At 37.1% G+C, this 21,807-nt stretch overlaps 1 protein-coding gene across 1 annotated transcript in view; it reads right to left on the bottom strand.

Moving 5' to 3' along the window:
- Window positions 1-21,807, bottom strand: part of LOC148945906 (uncharacterized) — a 684,784-nt gene that overhangs the window by 6,163 nt on the left and 656,814 nt on the right. The window contains exon 24 of the mRNA XM_089097548.1: window positions 14,126-14,289. Coding sequence (XP_088953674.1) covers window positions 14,126-14,289 — 164 coding nt within the window. The remainder of the gene's footprint in view (window positions 1-14,125; window positions 14,290-21,807) is intronic.

Here is a 21,807-nt window from a genome sequence, read left to right as displayed (position 1 = left end):
TGTCTCACACTAAGCTGAAAAAAACTAACGAGGAAACCGGTTTGTCCTCTGGTTTTACACAGCATAAACTTGAATGAGTGGCGTATAATACACAAGTACCAAAGTTCCTTTACCCTACGGAAAAAACTCAAATAAAATGCTCAAGTTTGGAAAGCATTGTTTCCTACTGGGGGGTAAATTTTCCACGGGGGTATTTTCCAGGGGGTATGTTTCGGGGGGTATTTTCCACGGGGGGGGGGAGAGTATTTTTCAGGGAGGTATATTCCGTGGGGGGGGTATTTTCTGCAGGGGGAGGTAAACACCTAGAACTGTCAATTTATTGTTACCATGCACTGATCAAACGTTTTAAAGCTGACAAGAAAGCAAAGAGAAAGAAAAAAATATTACTGTAGGCCTCCTGAGCTTTTGAGTTAGAAAAATGTGTACATGGATTCCATTGGTTGATTTTTATGACATATTTACGCAAGCCTAGCGCTTTATTCCTTATTTTCTACAAAAAAAAAAAAAAAAAAAAAAAAAAAAAAAAAAAACGCCCTTTTGAAGGTAGGTTAACAAATGCTTCGGATTAACTGATGCTGAGCGACAAATATAGACACACTAGGAAATATAATTTCAAGAGAGAAAATTAATTCTGCCGTTTAAAAGCTGATATAGTCTTTTGTGAGGAATTAAATAAGAAAACTAGTTTTTATCAACTGAAAGTAAGGAGTAACATTAAAACTTGAAACGAACAGAAATTGTTCCGTATATGAGGGGGGGGGGTGCTCCTCTTCCTCAGCACCTCGCTCTTCGCACTAAAGTTTTTTAGTGTCTTGAGACAGCTTCTCAATCTAATTAAACGACCCCTGTGTTTCAGGAGTCTTTCCTAAGAAATTGGAACAAAAAGTCAAACTTTAGAAGAATTCTGGCAAATTCTTCCGTGTAAAATTTCCCTTGAAAATTCATTCCCATAGAAACATCCCTCCGTGCAGAAAATTCACTTCTTGAAAATCCCCCCTGCAGAAAGTTCCGCCTTCCCAAAAATATCTGTTTATTTCCCAGTAAAAACACAATATAATAGGCAAATTTTACATTTTACAGCCCTTTTCCCAAGGGCTGTGGGGAAACTATTTTGGTCACTTAAGAAGGATATCAGAACTTTTAATTTCCTTTCGAACGAACTCTTTTCCAATCTTCTAGGACCGACGGTTCAACACGATCACCCTGGCCCCAAAAAAAAAAAAATAAATAAACTCGGCTCCGTGATCTTTCTTCTGGCAAAAAACACACAAATCCACATATTTGCAGACTGGCGCTTGAAACCTCCATAGTAGGGTTCTCTGATATGCTAAATCTGATGGTGTGATTTTCTCAATTTTCTCAGGCAAACAGCTTGAGCCAGGCTCATAGCTCATAACATTAAGCTTAATGAAATATACATTTAGAATCAGCATAACACGTCAATTCTTATGATGTATTAAATTTAAAAAAAAACAAGTTTTTTTAACTGAAAGTAAGGAGCGACATAAAACTTAAAACGAACAGAAATTATTCCATATATGAAAGGGGCTGCCCCCTCCTCAGCCCCTCGATTTTTACGCTACAGTTTTTTATTGTTTTAAAAAACAAAGTTGTGAGACAGAGTCAAACTTTAGCTTAAAGAGCGAGGGGTTGAGGAGGGGCAGCCCCTTTCATATACGTAATAATTTCTGTTCATTTTTGATTTAATGCAGCTTTTATTTTGGCTCACCGTACATGAATAATTAAAACGGAATTTGCACATTTATTTTACTTTTTTTGGCTAAAGGGCTTTCTCGAAATTTTGTTCTGACGTAACTTCCGACTTAACTTACGCAACGAACTTCTACATTGGTATATTTTTATTACGTGTATTAGGGGTTCGTCCCCTAGTCAATACTTCGCTCTTTACGCTAAGTTCAGATTTTGTTCCAATTCTTTAAGAATGACCCCTTAATCACAAATGCCGTTAATTAGAATAAACAGCTCTGACGAAAGTACAAAAAATTTTTTTAGCGTAACGAGCGAGGTAATGAGTAGGGGGCGAACCCAATCATCTTCGCATTAATTTCTGTTCGTTTTAAATTTTGATGTTGTTCCTTATTTACATTTGAAAAAATTAGTATTTTTTATTATTTAATTTCTGATCGTTTTTTTAAATAATACTGGGAAACCCGGCGCCCCTTTCATATTAATGTCCCTTCCAAGGGCCATATCCAGGAGAGGGGTGCCCGGTTTGAACCCCCTCCCTCCCGAAATTTTTGACCGAGTCAAAAATTAGTCTGAAAATACCTGTAAAGACAAAACCTTACCAGAGAAAAAATGCTCCCACATTAAATCTTATTGCATTTTGTGGGTAAACAGTTGTGCAATCAATTACGCAATTACTAATTGCATTCCTAATTTACTATTCCATTAATCCAAATTTACTATGCAAGGTCAGGTGAACATGGGGTTACCTAATTGCCAATTAGGTAACCCCAAGTTCACCTGACCTTGCACAGTATATTAGGATTAATGGGCGCTCCAGGTAAATGTTATAAGAGGAGGGTGCAAGATTGTCAGCTTAGTTTAGTTCTATTTCGAACTTGGATGGGAGAAGAGCGATTTTCAACATTAAGAGGAAGTGTGACATTACGTCGTTTTTCGTGCCCAAGTGGACCGGGGATGTTTTTGACAGTGGCGTTAGCGGGACGTCTGCAAGCATTCATTTACACCTGTGGATCTGGAGGGTACTGGAGCCATCGTTGAAGCTTCTGAATCACGTACACTGGAACCAACCACGACGCACCTGCACCAACCCAGTCTTTGTCGTCGTTTTCTAATGACATCGGTCGTTTTGTCAACAAATCATCCAGTCTCGATACAAATTCTAAAATGCGTTTGCTGAAGAGCCCTTGGACACCAGATATCTCCTACATTTTTCTAGTATCCGAAAAACGGAAGCTAAAGTTTCAGTTAACTTGGCTTGCTGGTTTCAGTTGGTTGTCCTACTCTCCGTCTGAGGACGCTACTTTTTACAGATTTTGCGTTCTGTTCTCGTCAGAGACCGCTGGCAAAGGCTGCCACCAACGCTTGGGGAATTTAGTCACCAAACCATTCAGGAACTGAAAGGATGCGATAGAGTGCTTCACACCTCACCAACAAGCACAGTTCCATAGAAACTGCACCGTATCGGCTGAAAACTTCATTTCTGTCTCGGAGAAAAGGCAGAAAATATAGTGCACCAACTAGACGCGGGGAGGAAAGCGCAGATTCAAGGAACAGGTTCAAGAAACTACTTTTAGCTAAAAAATAAAAAATATATAGACTATTTCTACTATTTAGTGGGCCGGGTCGCTCCTTACTTACTGTTCGTTACTACGAAGTGCTTGATCTATTTTTATCGAAAGTCCGTTTTTCAGAGTTTCAGCTACCGGGCCGAATCGCTCTTTACATACAATTCTTTACAACGGGCCGTTTGATATCATGCCAATGAAAAGATTAAAAGTCGTTCAGTTACAACATTTAGTTAAAACAAAATGCCGGTTTATTCGAGCAAAGCTAACTATAGTAGCCAGAAGCGCCTACTATGGCCAGCTACATAGTAGTCAGAAGCGGCATTACCTATATGGCGGAGATAAATTTTGCCGACCTTTAGGCAATTTTAAATACTTCTTTATCATTTGCATTCGATTCTTCGGTAAAAACTGACAAAGTTGACATTAAAATTGGCAAAGCTCTTGCGAAATCGTGAAGTTTCGCACACCAATTTAACAATCTCAACTTTTAACAAATGACTGAACATATCCAGCACATCCATCCCCACCCCCCTTAAGTCAAATTTTTGACAACAGTACAAGCGGAATAAAATCAAACAGATCGTGTTAACGAACTGTAAGTTCTGAGTGATGTGGCTTAATAGTAACCAGAACTCTAAGAAAAAGAGTCTTGATAAAAATGGATAATCAAAACAATCAAATTTTGATGCTTATTCAAAATATTTAAAATTCAACAGATTTAATGTTACCGTTCAAACGTTAGGAGCTTTTTAGAGTTTCTTTTAGAACTTTTAAAAGAGTTTGTTATTCTAATTAAACTACCTTTGAGATTCAGGAGTCATTCTTAAATAACTGAAAACAAAATCAGACTTTAGCATAAAGAGCGAGGTATTAAGGATAAGGCGACACCCAATGTGTCCGTAATAATTTCTGTTATTTTTAAGTATTAATGTGGCTCCTTAATTTCAGTTAAAAAACTTGTTTTAAGTTACTTAATTTATTAAATAAAAGTTCCTGTGTTTTAAAGTTCTACATTTAAAAACTCAAAGACTCCATCAGCATCATATATTCCGTCCTATGAGTCAATAAATAAACCACATTCCTTTAGAATGATGTTCCCCTTTAATCTCTAAATTAAAAGAGCTATTATGTCCCAAAGAAATTTGGAATTACTTATATCCTCTAATATTACAAAAGATAAAATTCTTATTAATGAGTTGACCTTTCATATTATCATATTCTCATTTTAATATTTTTCTTTACCGGAATGAAATAAAGGGTATTTAACAAGAAAATGCTTTAATCCTACCTTAGACTACTTTTCAAACGGTTTAGGGTAATCAATTGTAAGTAAGGGTTACCCGCATCAATAGTTCCCGACACTACAACATTTAATGCTTGCAATAAAATAGTTATCAAATATTATCATTTTATGGCGATTCCGATACAAAAAATCAACAATTTGGACTACTCATTAAAAATATCTATCCTATAAAGGGGATGCTCTTGGTCAAAACTACAACATGTAATTGAACATGTCCAACAACCCTCGATGGAAAGTTTCGAGATCTATGCAGAAAAACGCAAATTTTTTCTTTATTTTATAAGGAAATTGGTCATGGATGCGTGCTTATTCGAGAGGAGAACCAAACAATAAACACATATTCTTACCTTCAAAATCAACCCTATCCATTAGTCAATGAAAAGACTTACAGCCTTTAGATTAAAGTTACCCCTTTGTCTCTAAATTGAAAGGCCTCTTTAGTTCTAGGAAAATTGGAAAAATCCTTTTTCTGTACAAAGGAGAAAAGTGATTATTAATGGGTTTGACCTTTCAAGTTTTTTTTTCCCACCAGCACGATACAAATAGCGTTTAACATTAAAACACTTTGTTCAAACCTTTCAGTATTTTTGAATAGTGCGACATCTGCTAGTAAAAAGTTTTCAAGTCTAGAGGATTAAAATGAAAAATACGAAAAAATTTCTTTGTTTAAATAGATGTATCCAATTTGATAAGTATCTTTTTTCTATGTTCCTTTCTCTATTAACCCTCAAAAGTGTCAAAATTTATGTATCCCACAAGTAGATCCGATAGTTGAAGCTACTTAGGTGATGGGTTGTTGGGTGATAATGCTGGAGTACAGAGTTAGACTGTTACTCTAAAAATGTTACCAATCGAGGAAAATACTGTCGTATTGCATTTTTAAACCTTTATTCTGCCTTTTCTAATTTCCACTTTCTAGTCGCTTTTCTTCCACTTCTCTTCTTTTCTTCTGCTTTCTAGTTTTTATACTACTTTAAGGAGGAAGGTATCAGTGATGTTCGACCTTCTTCTTTCCATTTTTGTAAATTTCTTCTTTATCTGTTTATTCATGCCGGAAAAAAAACAAATAACCTAGCGAATATTACTGAGAAAATTGCTTGCCTTCACAAAAGTATGCCAAAACCGCCTTATAAACAAACTATTTTTATCATCTGGCGGTTGATTTCAAAATTTTCAAAATGTCAGTAAGGGATATTTTTGATGATGACGTCATCAAAACGCAACAAACGGAATCAGAATCCCCTCGTCCAAGGCCATACCCAGTGGAGGGTTAGGGGGGTTTGAACCCCAACCGAGATATTTGTCTGACTCGTAAAAACGTAACAAAAATGGATATAAACAAATTTTGTATGCGTTTTTGAGTTGTTTTTGTGTACCCCCCCCCGATTTATTTTTTTTTTAGTAAAACCCCCTCCGAAAAAAAAAACTGGGTACGGCCTTGCCCTCGTCAGAATACAGTAAATGGAAATAATAAATATTATAATGTTTGCAGTAAACGTTATTGTGATTCCTTAACATATGCTTCTAGATAAGAACCCTCATGCATTCCGGATTTTTTTATTTTTGTGGTCAACTTCTTTTTGTTTAAGGGATCACGCCTGTCCAAATCAACTTGCCATCTCTCCCATGTTAGGTATTTTTTAGTTTACTATTGATAAATACTTGAGGGATTTTGTCGGTTTTTCTGTTGTTTTTTTTTTTTTTAAAAAAAAGAGACAAATATTTTAAATGGAGAAAAAACTAAAGCCAACACTTATTTTCGCTGAAATTTGATATAAAGCTCAAAAACTATTTTAGGTTTGCTTTTATAGACTGCTGCGTTCGATATTCCTTTGTAGAGATTAGTGCCATATATTTATCGTCTACTTAATTCGTTTTGAATAGATTTTGTCAACTTTCTTATATTCTCCAAAACTTCAAATTACATTTTTAATCGACTATTGCTCAAAGTATGCTTCGATTATTCATTAGTTCCTCTTTAACGTAAGTAACCCCTGAAAAGCAGAAACTTCAAGCTTATCAGACATGCAAATCAGAATTTTGAAATCCTTTGACTTTGAGAGCTTTGGCCGACATAACCAATTTAGAGAATTAAGATTTGGCGTCGCCATCACCTCATACGTTGGTACATCTATTAAAAAAAGCTTCTCCGGTTTTGCAATACAAAGAAAGGGGTTAAGACACCACGAAACGTTTCCACAACGATCCAATTCTTCTCACATGGCCAAATCCGATCAGTTTCTGTTTTGTGGTACACGGGGTTAAATGGATAGACATGATCCAAGGTAGTTTCTTTGGTTTAACATATAAAACATTTTTTATTTAGAAGAAAAGAAAATGAGTTTATAGTTTTGTTCATGTATGAGCCATGTGTTTAGTAGGCCAGATAATTATTTGTATTTTAATGATTTAGCTGCGGTAAATCCAGTATTTGGGTATGGATAATACCTTTCATAAGTTTATATTTTATAAATTACATAAGGTCATAACAGCTTGGCTGTATAGACCGTCAGTACATTCGGTCATAACGCCTAGGGCGTATAAGCCGTCATTACATAAGGTCATACCGCCTAGGGCGTACAGGCCGTCATTACATAACGTCATAACGCCTAGGGCGTATAGGCCGTCTCATTACACAAGGTCATAACGCCTAGGGCGTACAGACCACAATTACACAAGATTATAAAGCCTACGGCGTATAGGCCTTTTGGCAAGAGATAAGTTGGTCTGGAGATTGCAGTTAAGATTAGTCCCAGCATCTAATTATAAAGATTTTATAGTTGGATAAAATTATGTATTTATAATATCGTAATTGAAATAATCACTACAAGATGAAATGAAAAATATGAAGACACATATTGTTTGTTTACAAAATGATGGAAGATCCTTTTCCGAGCGTGACTACACCTCCAGCACTAACAGGGGCGAGGGCCCCTCAGCAATGGCCTCGAGAGACCGAGAAGATACAGGTGATGGCAATTATGAGAATGAGGACAATGATTCTTCGCATTTCGATGACGAGCAGTCGATGGTAGACACCGATCCCGGAACAGATGACAAGATCTCTTTGGCAGAGTCGCAGGACCTTGAATACGAAGTACTGGGTGACACCATTTATCCCAGGCCTACCATTACCGTCCAACAGCCTAGCTCGGCGGCAGAGCTGGTTTGAAAATTGAGACATTCAAGAGAAAACAGCTTATCACGTTACCTTTCTCCCCAATGCTGAAAAACTTCATCAAGCAGTGCTCAGAAGAACTGCAGTCAACAACAAAGAATAAGTCATTCTCAGAACGTGGTACTGTCTTTGATCCTCTCGACATACCGTGGCCGAGCAAAAGCTTACAAATGTCACGACACACATTTGGCTTCACAGGCGCGCGCAATTCTTTGTTTTTGGACTTGCACTCTTTGAATAAGACTTCCCCTTTTTTCCTTAGTTTTTACCCCTTTTTAGATATTGGCAGCTGGCAACCCTGGTGGTACGCAAATATCATGGAACAAAACATTACAAAAGTGAATTTTTGTATCTTATTTGTAATTATTTGTATTTTAATCATTTGAGTGTGGTAAACCCAATATTTATGGTATGGTATAGTACCCTTTACATAAGATCATAACACCTGGAATATGCAGGCCGTCATTACATAAGGTCATAACGCCTTTGGCATACAGACCATAATCACATAGGGTTATAAAACCATTGGGTGTACAGACTACTATTACATAAGTTCATAACACCTTGGGTGTATAGACCGTCATTACATAGGGTCACAACCCCATGGGTGTACATGCCCTCATTGAATAAGGTCAAATCACCTTGGGTGTACAGACCGTCATTAAATAAGGTCATAACGCCTTGGGCGTACAGACCGGCATTACATAAGGTAATAACACCTTGGTTGTACAGGCCACCATTACATAAGGTCATAACGCCTTGGGAGTACAGACCCTTATTACTTAAGATCATAATGCTTTGGGAATACAGACCGCCATTATATAAGGTCACGACGCCTTGGACGTACGCACCGTCATTGCATAGTATTGTAACGACTACAGCGCTGGCCTATAGGTCTGTTCTGGCATGGGGTAAGTTTTCTGGTGGTTAGAGTTGAATTTACTTCCAGTGTCTAATTACGAATATGCTATGCTAGCTGGATAACAGTATACACTTATAATATTGAAGAAAATATCGTTTCAAAACGTAGTACTTTCTTTAACCCTTTCGGCATCCCGGACCGAGCGAGACCTTACAAATGTCAAGACGCATTTTCAGTTTCACAGGCACCACGCATAAACCCAAAGTTTATTTTGTCACCATCAACTGGATAAGTAGAGGACAAAAAGTTCATATCAGTTGACAGAAAGTCATTCTTGGCCTTAGATTCTTCCACACGAGTGACTCTGAGCATGCTATCATACAGTGACCGCACGTTAGGTACTGTCATAAAGATGTTAAAGGCAGAGAACGTCTCTCCTGACACTATCCCAAAAACTGATAAAGTTCTTGGATTCTGTTAATAGATGTCAGCAGCATCTTTCAAATATTCTTTCTAGAGCGTACTCAAAATTGATCTTTATGAGAAGAAATACTGTCTCGAACTCAATTCCTGACTTGTCTCAGGAGATTGGAAAGAAACCGAGATTATTATCTCTGGAAAGTATTTCATGTTTCCCGCCGACTTTAAGGACCTAACTCACAGAATGGGGTTAGGGTTCACTTTCAAAAACAAAATCCATCAGTTCAAAGTGCCATCGTGAGCTATAGCCATCTTCAAACCATCCAATTGCATGCTTACATGAACAAATAGATTCTGCACAATTACGAAAAGTCATTAGTACAGAACAATGTAAAGACCATTATGATTCTCCAGCACAGACTTGGGTTCGTGCTGAGCGAGAAATCGGATGATTCTCCTGCATAGACTTGGGTTCATGCTGAGCGAGAAATCAGAATTGCAACCTATGCGAAGGATCATATTTCTCAGTTTTCTGGTAGACCTGGAGGTAAGGAGGGTGTACCTAACCCCGGAAATGATTCAGATCTTGATACATGCAATCAAGGCAGCTCTGGAAAAATCGCATACCTCAATAAGGCAACTGATGAAGCTGATTGGACTCATCAATGTGGGCTCAAGAGCAATTCCTTTCAACAGGCTATATCTCAGGAAATGTCAGTTACTAATTCTCAGATTGTGGGACAGGACTTGGAACAACATAGATTTAAACATCCTAATTACGACAGAGATGAAAAGGCATTTTCACCGTGGCTGAACAAAGATTGGCCGAGTCAAAGCCTTCTTCTCAGGCCTTCTATTGTCTCCAAAACAATATTCACCGACAGCTCAACCTACGGGTGGGGTGGCTATCTAGAGGACCCACATCAAGACACTTCGGGGACTTGGTCTCCAGAAGAGAAATCTCTTCATATAAATTTCCAAGACATGAGAGCTGTATCCAACACAATCAAAGCCTTTGCGGAGGAGCTAAGAAATGAGGTAGTCATGGTAGCGACGGACAACTCGACTGTAGTCAATTACATAAACACAGAGGGTGGAACCCGTTTCTTCTCCCTAGAGGAGGAATCCATAAGGCTCTTCGAGATTACGATGGCCCTGAACGTTCACTTGAGGGCAAGACACATCGCCTGGTCACTCAATCTAGTAGCTGGCACCCTGTCACGAGAAGGAAAAGGTCTGCCCACGGAATGGAGTCTCAGCGAGAGTGTCTTCAGAGCCCTGTCAAAAGAGTACGGATTGCCAGATGTCGATCTATTAACGACTCGATTGAACCGGAAGATCGACGTATATTTCTCACCAGTTCCAGATTCTCTTGCGATCGGCACAGATGCCGTTGTCTACGATTGGTCGAACAAACACAGCTATGCCTTCCCTCCATTTGCCCTGATCCCAAGGCTCTGGAGAAGGTTCGAAAGTCTGTGAACTGCCGAATAACGCTAATTGCTCCACGATGGCCTCGCCAAGCTTGGTACACGAATCTTCTCAACCTGCTAGTAGACTTGCCTATACCCCTCGGAGATTAGTCAGATCTCCTCCAGCAGGGTCGACTTCACCACCCAGCACTAAGGAATCTAAATTTACATGGCTGAAAGATATCGAGCGTGGACTCCAAAAGAGAGGTATTTCTAAGGAATCAGCCCGTGCAATTGCCCGGCCCAGCGACGATCCACCATTGAATTGTAGAATGGAAAATGGCAAGTGTTCGTGGGTTGGTTTAGTGAAAGGAAGATTAGTCCTCTCGAAACTGATACTCACGCAGTTGCAGATTTCATGATATATCTAAAGACGCGTCGAAACCTCACACCATCAACAATAGAAGGTTATAAAGCAGCAAGACGTGGAACGCTAGCTCTAGCTACAAGAACAGATATCAGCAAAGATACTTGTTTGACGAAATTGATACAGAATTTTTTGCACGAGTCACCACGGACACAACATCATATTCCTGCCTGGAATCTTGGCCTTGTTCTAAGGTATTTTAGAACTTCACAATTTCTTTACTTGTGGAATATTGATATGAAAGATCTTACTCTTAAGACGGTATTCATTACTGCCATCGCATCTGGTCGTCAAAGGAGTGAAATTCATGCCTTGTCCTTCAGTACAGCACTTCTTTCGGATAATTCAGTAACTCTCATGTTTCTCCCTTTGTTTAGACCCAAAACCGTGAAACCTCATGAGATACCTTCTCTTATCCTTCTTCCCGCGCTAGATTTTTATCCAGCTTTGTGTCCAGTGAGAATACTATCGGCCTACGCACAGTGAACGGCTAACGTGGCGGTCAGAAAAGGGAGAAAAAGGTTCTTCATTCCTTTTTCTAAAACAAAACCACGAGAGGTGGCAGCTGGAACCATTTCTTCTTGGATAAAGCAGGCCATAACTATGGCATATAAGGCAGAAGAGAAGAGTGTAGAAAAGGGAAAGCACACGACACAAGATCCAGGATGGTGTCATGGGCGCTATCAAAATCAGTACCACTTGCTGATATAATGAGTGCTGCTGGCTGTTCTTCGGAGTCTACTCCCAGACAACACTACCTTCATGAAATAGAAGATCGAACCGATGCTGTACATTTCGTTGCGATTCAGACAGTTTTATAGTTTATACATTGGAATATTTGAGTTTGAAACTAATTTTTTATGTTAGTTGATTTATGAACCCACCACCAAATCGGTTGGAATCTAAGCTTTTGTTAATAGATTGACCAACGTATGAGGTAATGGCGACACCAAAACAGAACTTTCGAATGAAAGTTCAGTTTGGCTAGCCGATACTTACCTCATGCGTTGGTACTTAGAGTCCCTCCCTCCTCTCCACTCAAAGAGAGTTAAGGAATTATAATGGATTTATTTCAAAACAGAAACTGATCGGATTCAGCCATGTGAGAAGAATTGGATCGTTGTGAAAACGTTTTGTGGTGTCTTAACCCCGTTCTTTGGATTACAAAACCGGATAAGCTTTTGTTAATAGATGTACCAACGTATGAGGTAAGTATCGGCTAGCCAAACTGAACTTTCATTCGAAAGTTCGGTTTTTTTTTATTCCAATTCCGTGACCTCTTAAATAAATTTATCTTGGAGAACAGATTAAAACAATTTTCTTCAGTTTCCTGCATTTCTGATGCCATAAATTTGAATAAATTTTTAACTTAGTTTTATACGCAATTTTTTTCATTACGGAAGATTAACATTAACCATAAGCTCCGTAATAATCTGTAAAATAGTCAGTCTGAATGGCAAACCTAAGGAGAATATTTTACTGGGACGCGAATTATTGGGGAATTATTTAGCCGGCTGGTTCTTTCATGACTAATACTAGACTTTGGCCAAAAAAAAAAAAAACACCTAGAAAGGGGTATTTCAAAACTGCAGACTCACCATATATTTACCACGCCGATCAAACAGCTCGTGGTAAAGAACTGTACGTAAGGAGCGACCCGACTCAATAGTAACCGAAACTATAAAAAAACGGAAATTTGATACCAATAGATATATCAAAAGAATCGGCTTTTTATTCTGATTTCAAATATATGTTTTTCATTAAGTCTTACCTGTCAAACGTTACGAGCCTTAGAAATTTTTCCCGATTTTCAAAAAAAGGAGAAAACGCCCCTCAAAATCAATGAATCTTGATGATAATCACGCCATCAGATTCAGCGTAGTCGACAACCCTATTGTAGAATTTCGAAGCTCCTATCTGCAAAAACGTGGAATTTTGTATTTTTTGCCAGAAGAAAGATCACGGAAACGTATTTATTTATTTTTTTTATGTTTTCCCCAGGGGTCATCGCATTGACCGACTGGTCCTAGAATATAAGGAGAGGGCTCAATTGAACGGAAATTAAAAGTTCTAGTGCCCTTTATGAGTGACTGAAAAATTGAAGGGCAGCTAGACCCCCTCCCCTGCCCCTTTTTCCCAAAATCGTCCGATCAAAATTTGTGATAACCATTTTGTTCATCATAATTGAAAGGCCCAATAACTATTCCTTTGGATATAATATGACCCCCCCCCCCCCCACAGCCCCAGGGGAAAGGTCTTTAAGTTATAAAATGTGCCCATTCTTTACGCATAGGATTTGTTATTGGGAAGTATACATACATTTTCGGGTGGGAGGGGGGGGGGGAGTTTCTGATGAGGATTTTTCCACGGGGGAATTTTCCATGAGGAGAGAAGTTTCCAGGGAGTGAACTCGTCTGTTAAAATAGCACACTGGGGGAATTTGCCATAATTCTTATACAAAATTCTTTTTATATGTCTTGCTTTCTCTTTTCCGTCTGGATTTTACATACAGAGTGGTTAAGAGTAATTGTCGGGGGTAAATTTTCACTGGGATTGAATTGTCTCAAGGATATTTCCGTGGGGAGGGGGTTTCTCCTTGGAGGCGGGGCCAGATTTCCTGGCGATATTTAAAACACGACCAAAAATTAAATGCAAAAAAAAACAAGTTTTTTCAACTGAAAGTAAGGAGCAACATTAAAACTTTAGATGAACAGAAATTGTTACGTATATAAGGGGGGTTGTCCCATCCTCAACACCTCGCTCTTTACGCTAAAGCTTTTTATTACTTTTTAAAAAGTGTCAACTTGTTCTAATTAAACGGCCCTTGTGTTTCAGGAGTCAGGAGACACAATTCAAACTTAAGCGTAAAGAGTGATGTGTTAAGGAGGGGGCAACCTCCTTAATATACGTAATAATTTCTGTTCGTTTTAAGTTTTAATGCTGCTCCTTACTTTCAGTTGAAAATACTTGTTTTTTTATTTAATTTAATGGTAATAACTTATATTGCTCTTTGTTTTGTATTTCTTGTGGGCCATAAATAAATAAAACACAAACATACATTTAAGCGTGAAGAAACTGCAGCTTTTGATAGAATTTACAAAAAAGATCAACTTGATCATCAATATTAGTTTAACATTTTAAGAATTAAAGAATTTAATTCCTGAATATCTTGACGATATTAAAACTACAAAAGTATTAATAAACTTTTAATTTTAGTATGTTGCAAGTATTTGTGGATCACTTACGACGCCTCCACAGAGCAGTCACTCAAGATTAGGTCTTTCAAACGTAGTAAATCCTCCCTGGCTTTCTGATCCGTTCCAGACACCGTTATTTGAACTGAACTGATCCCCTCACAAATTTCAGCTACTTCCAATCGATACTGGGATTCAGATTGATTTATTGTTTCCTAAAAAGAGAAAAGTAATAAGGATCCAAATAAAAAACACTGATTTTTTTTTTTTTTTTTTTGAAAAGCCTGTAAGTGCATAAGAAAAACCGCAAAATTCAACTACGGATTATATTATACTACATTTATTTTTATTGGAGTCAATGTAAGGAAACAAATAGAGGTAGAAAAATCTTGAAGAAGTTTTGGAATTTGCTCACCGTATTTTTTGGGGGGAGGGGGGGTTAATCATTTGGAGTAAAAATATCTTCCTCTTCCATTAAGCGTGGCGAGAGACATGCTTCCATGACCACAACCTCAACTTGAAGTGTTTGCTTGGTTTGAAAATTGTCTGAGTAGCGCATTCAAACGTTCGCATTCCAAGCAGGAGAGGCCCCGAGGACCATAACTTATAATTTATTTTTGGCAAAGAATGAGTAGGCGTCAATTATTTTTGTGAAATTATGCTGTTTTTCTTTCAATGAAATTGAAGTATTGAAATAAAAACATGGAGTCGTCTGATGACCCAAGTGTAATCAAACAGTTCGTGGTAACGAACTGTAAGTAAGGACCAATCTGGCTCAATAGTAACCGAAACTCTAGAAAAGGGATTCTTGATACCAACAGATATATCAAAAGTATCGGCTTTTTATGCTGATTAATAAATTTCATTAAGTTTAGTCTTGCCCATCAAAGCTATAAGCCTGAGAAAATTTTCCTGATTTATGAAAAAAGGAGGAAACAGCCCCAAAAAGTCAAGAGATTTCAATCAAAGTCACACCATCAGATTCAGCGTATCAGAGAACCCTACTCTCTAGGTTTCAAGCTCCTATCTGCAAAAATTTAGAATTTTGTATTTTTTTTTGCCAGAAGAAAGATCACGGATGCTTGTTTATTTGTTTGTTTGTTTTTTGTTGTTTTTTTTCCCAGGGGTGATCATATCGACCCAGTAGTGCTAGAATATCGAGATTGGGCTCATTCAAACAGAAATTAAAAGTTCTAGTGCCCTTTAAGTTACCAAAAAATTGGAGGGCAGCTAGGCCCCCTCCTTTTTTTATGCAAAATCGTCCAATACAAAATTTTGAGATAGCCATTTTGTTCAATATAGCTGAAAGGCCCAATAACTATGCCTTTGGTTATAACATGGCCCTCCACATTCCCAGGGGAAAGGTCTTTAAATTATAATCAGTTATCATTCGTTGTTCAAAGCGAAAGGACCTGTGTGTGATTTGTATTACATTATCTAAAACCTGTTACCTACAAAAGCACAGTGACCTATTGAATGAAATTGGATATGATTTGTTGGACATAATTAATGAATAATGAACTAGATATTGAATGAAATTGGATACAACAATTTTGTTGGATATTTGGACGGATGAACCGATCATAAGGTGATTCATAAGCTCACGTTGACCTACCTATTCAAAGTTAAGTGTAGTTTTTTGTCTATTTGATAATACATTTCAATGGTTCAGTTCGAAAAGGATGCTGTTGTTCTAGCAAAATTCAGAAGTTATCCACCATGGCCCTGCCGAGTGTTGGACATAATTAAGGTCAAGAACAGTAAAATATCTTACGTTGTATTTTGTTACGGAAGCCATGACAACAACAGCCTCACAGTTTTCGAACTTTGTTAGCATTTCAAAGGAGGCTAAGAAGAAAAATGAATTAGGTATTGCGAACGCTTTTGCGGAATTAGCTGATTTTCCTCATAAGCATCTTGAGATTACTGGTTCGAGTTTACCAAATACATCGGTGAATTCAGTAAACTCTGTTTTTATCGGACTTGGACACACTTAAATCCAGTATCCGTAATGATATTGAAAAATAAGTTTGCAAAAAAGTTGGAATGTAAAATAGTGCGTGTATGGTTAACTATCTCTTTTCTCATATTCACGACTCTATACTCGTTCAGTATTCGGCTAAGTTTGATGAGATTGAAAACAAACTACGGGCTCTTCAAAACGCAAACATAGCCCTGGAAAATAGGGTTGAACAGCTTGAAGCACGTCTTGATGATATAGAGCAGGAAAAAAGACTGAATCAGCTCGTATTTCATGGTGTTGACCACAGTGGGGGTCTTCCCATCTCTGAGTGTGTATTGAATGTGATTACAGATAAAATGCAAATTTCTGATTTTTCTTCGACCGCAATAGTTTCTGTATTTAAATTTCGAGCAAATTATACTGATTCGGACACCATTGTAAATGCAAAAAAGCGTCCTTTGCCTGTGTTGGTTACGTTCAAATCTGCTGAAATTGCAAGAAAAGTGTTTTCATGTAAGTCAAAGCTTGCTCGGTCGGGAATTTTTGTCACCGAGTACCTAACATTAAAAAAGAAGCAGATTCTTGACTTGGCTAAGAGTAAGCTTGGAAACAGAAATGTTTAGTCAAATAACGGGACGATTTTTGGAAAAAACTCAATGGGAGAGATCCGTAAAATTTGAGCTATGGCTGAAGTGGTTCGTTTGCCGAATCTGACCATATAATTTTGTGTTTTGTAAATTTTGTTGTTGAATTACTTGTATGCTTGTTTTCCCTTTTTTTTTTTATAGCCAAATTTTCCGTTACTTTTTTTTTTTTTTTTTGTTTGTTTTTTTCCCTTCTTCTTTCTGCCTATCAGTATGTTTTTTTTTGTCGTAAAGGTAATTACCCTCTTCAATGAGTGCGAATATATATTATGACCCTTTGAATAAATTTGAAAAAAACCGGTTTATTCTTGGAAGCCAAGCTCGTGACACACTTGCGGGGGATGATGAATGTATAGATAATTTTTCGTTGAATTGTCGCCCTAGTAATTATGTGAATCCAAATAATCTTTATGAGTATTCAAATCCTGCGAGTGCAGAAAGAGCGATCGTTTTCTGGAATTGTCAAGGTCTAAGAACGGCATATTCTTCTTTATGTGAGATTTTAAGTTCGCTAGATAAGAAACCGTGCATTGTAGGCCTTTGTGAGACATTTGTTTCTAGCAAGTCACCGCCATGGGATTTTTCTTTCCCAGGATATATTTGCGAGCGAAGAGAACGGACAACCATTGAGCGGGGCGGTCTAGGCCTTTTGATTAATGAAGGTACCCAATACTGGGTTAGGGATGACCTTTCCCTGTGGCTTGAAGGTAGGATCGAAACACTTTTCATTAAAATAAAAAATGAAGGGGAAAGGAACTTGATTTTGTGATTAATTTACAAAAATCCGTCATGTGATATTAGTTTTTTTCTTGATGAATTTGAACCGTTGTTAGATAAAATTAATAATGAAAATAAAAACAAATTTATGATGGGAGATTTTAATATAGATTTACTAAAAAAAGCGAATAGCTTAGATTTTGTTAATATGATGGTGTCACATGATAGTTTTCCTCTTGTGACTATTCCAACTCGGATTTCGCATCTCTCGGCATCTTTAATTGATAATTTTTTCTTTAATGGTGGATTGCTTGAAAGATCCCAAGCAGATGTGATCGTGTCCGACGGCTCGGATCACCTTCTTTTAATAAGTAAAATAAAGCTAAATCAGTCAAAGGAAAATAAACGAAAAGAAAGGACTTTGTTTTACCGTGAAATGAATAATAAAAACCTAAAGAGTTTCGCACATATGATGGATGAAACAAATTTCTCGAGTGTAATAAAGGAAAAGTGTCTAAATACTGCATATGACCTATTCAGTGAGATAGTGTAGAATGTAATGAATGAAACATGTCCCTTGCGAAGAATAAACACTAATAGAAATTTTCCTAAGAAACCATGGATAACAAAAGCTATTCTAGTTTCAAAAAAGCAGAAAAACAAACTTTACGTGAATTATTTAAAGGATCATTCAGATGATAGTTTTATAAATTTCAAGAGATTTCGCAATATTTTAAATTCAGTAAAACAGAATGCTCAGAAACTTTATTTCCAAAATGAATTTCATGAAAATCAAGGTGATATAAAAAATACATGGAAAACAATAAATAAACTTTTGGGTAAATTTCAGAGTAAGGAGGAGGTGAGAGTCATGGAGACAGCAGGAGGTCGTCTTACTGATTCTCAAGACATATTTGAATTTCTGTGTGGTTATTTTGCAAATGAAGGAAAAAGACTTTGCGATCAAGCGCGGGCTAAACTACACACATCTGCGAGTTTTGGTCTGTCGTTAAAAGACAGCCTGTAAGTCAGAATTCCTTTGAGTTTGCAAGGTATTCGGAACGGGAAGTGGCACGATTCTTGGGTACGATGAAGTCAAGCTCTAGCGGGATGGACGAGTTTTCCCTCAAACTCATAAAGGCCGCAAAAACGAGTGTCTTACCTGTGTTGACGCACCTCATCAACCTTTCTTTAGATCTTGGAGTCTTCCCCGAAGTACTAAAGATTGCAAGAGTGATTCCTCTTCATAAAGGAGGGAAAAAAGATGACCCATCGAATCGAAGACCTATATCTATTCTCCCTTTTTTCTCTAAGTTGTATGAGAAAGTGGTACATACCCAGTTAAGTTATTATATTGAAAAGAATAAAATTCTAATTGAAAATCAATTTGGGTTCAGAAAAGGGCTATCTACGGATATAGCAGTTCTGAAATTGGTTGATTGGATTAGTGATGCATTTGAAGCTGGTCTCATACCTGTAGCTGGGTTTTTGGATAATAATGAAAAAAGCGTTCGATACGGTGGACCACTCAGAGCTTATTCAAGCTCTTGACTCGATTGGGGTGAAGGGTTCAAGTCTGGAGTGGTTTTCATCGTATCTACACAAACGGTATCAGAAAGTTCAGAATGGGTCATTTTTATATTCAAAAAAGAAAGTAGAGTTTGGGGTCCCACAAGGGTCAATCTTGGGACCTCTACTTTTTATTATTTTCATTGATCGAGTGAAACATTACCTGCCAGAGGCTGGTGTTATCCTTTTTGCAGATGACACTTTGCTTTTTCTGGCAGCGCCTTCACTTGATGTTCTATATAATAAAATTCATAATGCAGTTTCTGAATTTCTAACTTTTTCTCAGCAAAATATGTTAACCCTAAACTTTTCTAAAACCTTTTTCATGATATTTTCTAGACTTTCGTCTAGTGCTGGAAATGACTATATCACGGTTCAAGAAAATGTGATAAAGAGAGTAGCAACAACGAAGTATTTGGGGTTTTTAATTGATGAAAACCGGTCGCGGAAAAACCATTCAAGTGCAATAGCTGAAAAATTAAGCAGAGGCCTTGGGGTGATGCGAAGAATTAAAAATCTAGTCCCAAAAAAGATCCTGAAAATGATTTATTTTTCTATATTTTACCCATATATTAGCTACGGATGCTCTATATGGGCAAGTAATTTTGTTACATGTTTCAAAAGAGTACAAAAACTTCAGAATAGAGCTGTAAAATTACTATCTGAATTTGATGATTCTGATGAGGTTCCTGCTTATGAGCATTTTAAAAAGAATAAGTTAATGGATGTATCCCAAATTCGAGATTACCATGTCGCGATTTTCTCGTATAAATATTTGAATCAGCTGCTCACCCCTGCTTTTGAAAATATTTTTACTTTTAATAGAGACCTTCATGATCATAATACAAGAAAAGCTGATGACTTAACTCATGAGTTTAGGAGCACCACTCGGGCATCTTTTGTGATTCACCATTATGGTCCCCATGTTTGGAATATATTGCCCGAGTGTGTGAAAAATGCGCCTAGTCTTCCGGCTTTCAAGTCACTGGCAAAGAAGTTTCTTTTATCTAGTGAGTGAATTTGGTGTTATGCCCACTCCAGGTTGTCATTCTATTTAAGGTATTTCCCCGATTTAGCTTGCTTTTTTTCTTTTTTCTTTTTTTTTGCTATCTACTTCTTGTCTTTTCCTCTTTCTCTCTTTTTTCCTTTATTCCTTCATCAGATAATTTTCTTGTGTGTTGAGTAGCAAGGTATAAATGTTATTTTAATTAGCTGAGAGTGATAACCTCGCTTGCCCTTTCAAGCTTATTGTCTTTCTTGGCAGGCGAAAGGCGAATAGTGTTTGTTTTCTTTTTTAATAAATGTATATCTCATCTCATCTCATAAAATTTGTCCATTGTTCGTGCATAGTATTTTTTATTGGGATGTAGGCATACATTTTCGTGTGGGGGTGGGGCAAATTTTCTGCTTGGGGGTTTTTCACGGGGGAATTTTCCATGGAGAGAGAAGTTTCCAGGGAGTTAACTTGTCAGGGGAAATTAAACGCCCGGGGGAATTTGCCAGAATTCTTATACAAAATTCTTATGTCTTGCTTTCTCTTTTCCGTCTCAATTTTACGCGCGGAGTGGTTAAGAGTAATTGTCCGAGGTAAATTTTCACCGGGATCGAATTTTCTAGAGAACATTTCCGTGGGTAGGGGGTTTCTCCTTGGAGGTCGGGCCAGATTTTCTGGCATTATTTAAATAAAATCATAAATTCAATGAAAAAACAAGTTTTTTCAACTGAAAGTAAGGAGCAACATTAAAACTTAAAACGATCAGAAATTATTAATTATATAAAGGGAATTGCCCCCTCCTCAACACCTCACTTTTTACAATAAAGTTTGAATTCTTGTCCCAATTCTTTAATAATGACTCCTGAAACACAAGAACCGTTTAATTAGAACAATAAGACGTTTTTTTATAAGTACTAAAAAACTTTAGCGTAAAGAGTGAGGTGTTGAGGAGGAGGCAACCCCCTTCATATACGTAATAATGTCTTTTTGTTTTAAGTTTTAATGTTGCTCCTTACTTTCAGTTGAAAAAAATAGTTTTTTTTATTTAATAAACATCATGGATAATATGGGATTGGTACGGTAATACATTATATATACAAAAACTTATTACAAATTTGAATATAGTATTTAAGAAAGGTGTAAAAATGATTTTACTTTTAAAAGAGTAACAATAAGTGTTCAATAAGCATAAAACAGTTCTTAGTTCCTATTCCCCAGACAATGATGTATACAGCAGCAAATTACTGGCCCTTTGATAAATTTTACACAAAAAAAAAGATGTAAGAATTGCTGACTATCATAATTGCTATTATGTAATGAACAATTAATTTTACTTCCTAAACCCACACATAGAGTCGTATCAGACTTGAGTAACAATGAGAAAAAATAAAACAAAAGGGAAAATAAATAATCAACGAAAATATTCAATATGATACAGAAGAGGAACGTAACGTCATTTTTTTGGAGGACAGGGGGGCATTTTTCCCATAGATTTTTTGCTCCCCACTAGATTTTGAAAAAAATACCTCTTTGAAATATTTTCATTGAAAAACACCTGTCTCGGTATTTTCATTGAAAAAGAAATGAGAAAACAACAAATTTTCCCGTATATTTAACATGATACATCCCCTTCTCTCTATGTTTCCGTGAACTGGCGCCACTGGGTGACGGGATAAAAGGGCGATAAAGTAATAGGTGAGAGTCTCTATTTTTGAAATTATATTGGAAACACCTAAATTTAGACAAGAAAGAGTTTTTTTCACCAGTTTTGAAAGATAAAGAAAAAACTTTAAAATATAAAATAATATAGGCGAATTAAATTTAACCTTTTTAGGAATTTAGATAG

This window comes from Artemia sp. Qi Xiang Cuo, chromosome 12 (assembly GCF_049724085.1).
Source record: "Artemia sp. Qi Xiang Cuo chromosome 12, ASM4972408v1, whole genome shotgun sequence".
Lineage (NCBI taxonomy): Eukaryota > Metazoa > Arthropoda > Branchiopoda > Anostraca > Artemiidae > Artemia > Artemia sp. Qi Xiang Cuo.
This window is presented reverse-complemented; position numbering and strand designations above follow the sequence as displayed.